Below are 4,088 nucleotides of genomic sequence, written 5' to 3' on the forward strand. Positions count from 1 at the left end.
CCCCGCAGCGCCCTGCTGGGACCCCGGGCTGCTCCAGCGGCTGGGGCGGGTGCGAGGTCGGAGTCCCCGCAGGACGGTGCAGCGGCCGGGTGTCACGGCGCGGGGAAGGCGCCGAAGGGGCGAGCGGGGAGCTGCGGTGTTCGGCTCTCCGCAGGGGCCGTCCCCTACCTGCCTTGGTGCGGTGGGCCCGGCGGAGCGGGAGGGGAAGGTGGCCGGGAGCTCTTGGTTCGGCAGTGGCGAACAGACGGGCAGAAGGACGCACAGACAATTCAGCGTGCTCCGTTTCCAAGGGAAAAATCAGCTAAAATCAATGGTCTTTCTTAGGGACACACTTTCTCCTGTATTGAATAAATCTGTATGCTATTCTTCAGAAACCATGCAGATTATTCACCACTTTTACCTTTTATTCCTTCGGAAATGAAATTGAGAGCTACTTTTTGTGTATGCATCTGTCTCTGCATCTCCCCCAACGGTCTGTAAGAATAATAATACCTTGCAAGTATATAATTTCTAAAATTTTTTAATGAAAAAACACTTATACGTGGAATGGTACGATTATTTTTTTTTCTCTTATTTATGAAGGTTTTTTTAAGGAAAGGCAGGCACTACCATGGAAAGAAACCAATGAAGCAACCACTCAAAGTGTTTGAAAGTAGCACTTCCATAAAATCCCAAATCTTAAAGATTAAATTCAGGTAGTCCCACTAATGCTTTTTAGATAGACTGAGGCAAAAAATGGACTTTTGAGACAATCTGTCATCCTTAAAATCGACGTTTTTAATAACAAGATTGTTGCAAAATGTATTTTTCTTCATATGTGTATTCTAGTTAACTGCGAACCACAATTGTGTCAGTATTCTGTCATCAGATTAGAAATTTACCTGTTTTTCTGCTTTTGCTTTAGAAAATAAGCATCAAAGGCCTTGTCCAAAGCTGGACTGCAACAACAGGAACTTGTCAATTAAACAGACTCAAATCAAACTCGCAATTACAATTGGTTAGCAATTTTACTTAAAGTTTCCTTCAGTGGGAAAAAATATGAAACTTCTTGTTTGAAAGTTTCACTGGGAAAGACTTCTCAGCTTCCAGATGGAATTTCTAGTAAGAACAAGTGAGGTAATCACTCTGAACTAGTCTCTCTTGAGGTGTGGGAGTTTCAGATTTGAGCTCCTGCTTTGCCTGTTCCAGGCCCTCCCACATCTTGCAGAAATAGGCTAAGGATTGGAATATAAATTGGTATCTCTTTTTCTAGACAAGTTAAAATTTAACTATTTATCAACCTAAATGCTCCAAAAGAGATTGATAGAAAGCCTCTCTTGTTCCTTTTCCTCTACAAAGTGTCCTCTGTTTCACAGTAACTAATTCCCAAGTGAATTATCCTGTGCAAGATTAGGTAAGGTTTTATTCTAACAGAAAAAGATGTTTGAAAAGGGACTTAAGTGAATCGTATAATAAGGAACATAAACATTTGGTTAAATTAACAAAAAGCAGAGTTACCTCCTGGTCTAAATATTTAATTTAAAGGAGTTGTGCAAAATTAGTACTAACATTAGCATTGTTATCTAAAAATCAGATAGCATGCAAACAACTCCATAACCCATAGAGCCATACAATGAAACAGCTTTAATTAATCAGAATGAAAATCATGCCGATGACCTCTCTCTCTAACTAGCTGAGTTGGATTTATAGTCTCTACACAGCAACAGAACTACCCAAAGGAGAATGAAGACCCAGACTCTGGAGCTGATGGCTCTTCTACACATCCAAGGGCAGCAGTGTTTGTGAGTCTGTGCTTAATATCCTTGTACGCTTCCTTTCTTTGTCCCCTGTTCTACAGTCCTCCGCTGTATTCCTGCACCTATGTACAACTCCTAATCCTACGGCAATTCAGCACTTCCTATCTGCAAGATGCTTGTCAGAAGTTTCTAGACAACTTTCTGGTCTTCTTGCTGAGGTGTTGCACTCCCAGCAAAGTTGCAGGCGCATAGGCCGGAAAGTTGTTAAACTTCAAACTCCTGGCAAGGCACACGCCTGTGTATGTGACACTATAACAGCGAATAATCATGTTTTCTTTCCATTTTATATTGTGGCAGCTGTGTTCAGAAACTTTGAATGCAACACTGTCACCTATATTCTGGATTTTATTGTAACTGATAGTACATATATAGTACCCCTCTCCCCAATCTGAGTAAAAATTGAGTAAATGAGCTTGAACTGTATCACAAATAATATGTTTTAAACCATTGGCTCTGAAAGTTCTGTATGACTTCAGGGATGACTGTGAAAAGGAAATATTTCACATTAATAGGTAACCTAAATACTTTTTGTCCTTATTAAGTAAAGAAGGCTACAGAGAGAGTACAGTCTTGGCTGTCATAATAGAGAAATGGAGTGTAACTGGCTCTGTTCAGTAGTTCATCTCGACAATGTATGACTTGGTTCTTGACTTGACAACACTTCAGAAAAACCTGGTCTTAGTTACTCAGTAAAAGGCAAACCTTGGTTCACTGCTTTAGGGTGTTAAGTCCCCCAGAATTACTAACCTTCCTCAATACTAGAAGTTTCTGTTCCTGTAGAAGGGGCAACAGAATGGAGCATGAGCCTATTCCTCAGTCCCCCAGTGCAAAGCCCAACAATGTAAGACAGTTTTACGATCAGTTGTTTTGGTGGCTCATTCCTGGCTAGTCATTCATGCGTGTGTGTCCTTGCTCACTTGTGCTGGTACAGGTGGTGAAACTGTTGAAACACAGAGTGAGTTAAATCACATAGAGAGGAGAAAAAAACCACTAAGAACGGCTGAACTGAAACACAGCTGGGAGCACTTCCCTAGGCAGCAAGGCTGGCTTAACAGGTTCCCAGCCTCCACTGCTCATTCTGATGCCCACGCTGTTCCTGTTCGCTGCCCCCTCAGTTGGCATATGGATGTTTATGCAAGCTGTGATCACGAAAGCAGTCTCAGTTACACCTACAAATATATCCCAGCCCCCTCCAATATGTATTTTTTAATTCTGACCCATTTCAGGGACCCGGTTTGTGGTCTGTCCTCAAAACAATTGTGCTTGTAAACCTTTTGGGGAAATTATGGGGTGGGTGAGAGGGCCAGGGCCAGGAATGTCACCTCTTCAGCCACCTGGGGAAGAATAATTTGAGATTACTTACTCAGGAAACAGCCGCGTTGTAAAGTGGCAAGGGAGTTTAGACAAAGAGTGATACAGTTTATTTTTGGACATCATCACGGGAACAACAATAAGCAATCTTCACCCAAGGCCAGTGTACCACGCACAGCTCCTGCAGGGTCAGTTCCAAGAAGGGGCTCGTTCCACCTCCCGTGGTGCCGCCCCATGTGTGCCAGAATCTGCTATCAGCTCTTGACCAGAAAGGGAGTGCCTTTCTCCAAAACCTTCCAGTTCTATATACCTCTCCAGTCTTTATTTGGTAATTTCCTTCAAGCATGTCAAAAAACAGGATATGTACTTTCCCTCAGGCAGGCGTATTTTTCCAGAAACAATTCTGAGTTGGGGAACTGACTGATGCAGTAGCAAAATTTGGCCACGGGTACAAACTGGCCCTGTGTAGTCTGGAAATTAGAAGAAAGTTGCTGGTACTAGACGAGCGAGGAGGGCAAATAACCTCTCGACAGAATAGAGGAAAAAAAAATCTAATTACTTTTAAGTTAGAGCACGGTTATGAAAGGAATTATACAACAGCAGGGCCTCTGAGGTTTGTTTCTCCCCACATCCTTTAAGGAATGTTCAGAAAGGCGCATGTGACTGCCCACAACAGCACACTGTCCTAACGGGAGTTACTGGAAGCGGCGTAAAGAACCGTGCCGGTGGCTGGCCGAGAAGGCAAAAAAGCTACACAGTGCAGACTTGTGACTTTGAAAATTTGAAGCCAAAGCACAGAACGATGCAATTCAGGCTTCCAGCGTACAGGGAGACGGCTGCTCGTCTACCAACAGACCGTGTTTGGGGGTGAGGGCTTTTCCAGTGACACCCCGCGTGGCATTCATCCTCCGCACGCAAACGCCCGTAGGACGGGCACAGCCCGCCGGGCCGCCGCGAGTGCTGCGCGGCCGGGCGCTGCTG

General features: G+C 44.0%; 2 protein-coding genes across 2 annotated transcripts in view; one reads left to right on the plus strand and one right to left on the minus strand.

The window, feature by feature from the left end:
- BLOC1S6 (biogenesis of lysosomal organelles complex 1 subunit 6) overlaps window positions 1–1,200 on the minus strand; it is a 7,943-nt gene extending 6,743 nt beyond the window's left edge. Inside the window, exon 1 of the mRNA XM_026856085.1 lies at window positions 1,180–1,200. Coding sequence (XP_026711886.1) covers window positions 1,180–1,200 — 21 coding nt within the window. The remainder of the gene's footprint in view (window positions 1–1,179) is intronic.
- Window positions 1,201–2,589: 1,389 nt separating this feature from the next.
- Window positions 2,590–4,088, plus strand: part of SLC30A4 (solute carrier family 30 member 4) — an 18,484-nt gene continuing 16,985 nt past the window's right edge. The window contains exon 1 of the mRNA XM_026856086.1: window positions 2,590–2,637. Coding sequence (XP_026711887.1) covers window positions 2,590–2,637 — 48 coding nt within the window. The remainder of the gene's footprint in view (window positions 2,638–4,088) is intronic.

This window comes from Athene cunicularia (genome assembly GCF_003259725.1).
Source record: "Athene cunicularia isolate RWA chromosome 10 unlocalized genomic scaffold, athCun1 chr10_part1, whole genome shotgun sequence".
Lineage (NCBI taxonomy): Eukaryota > Metazoa > Chordata > Aves > Strigiformes > Strigidae > Athene > Athene cunicularia.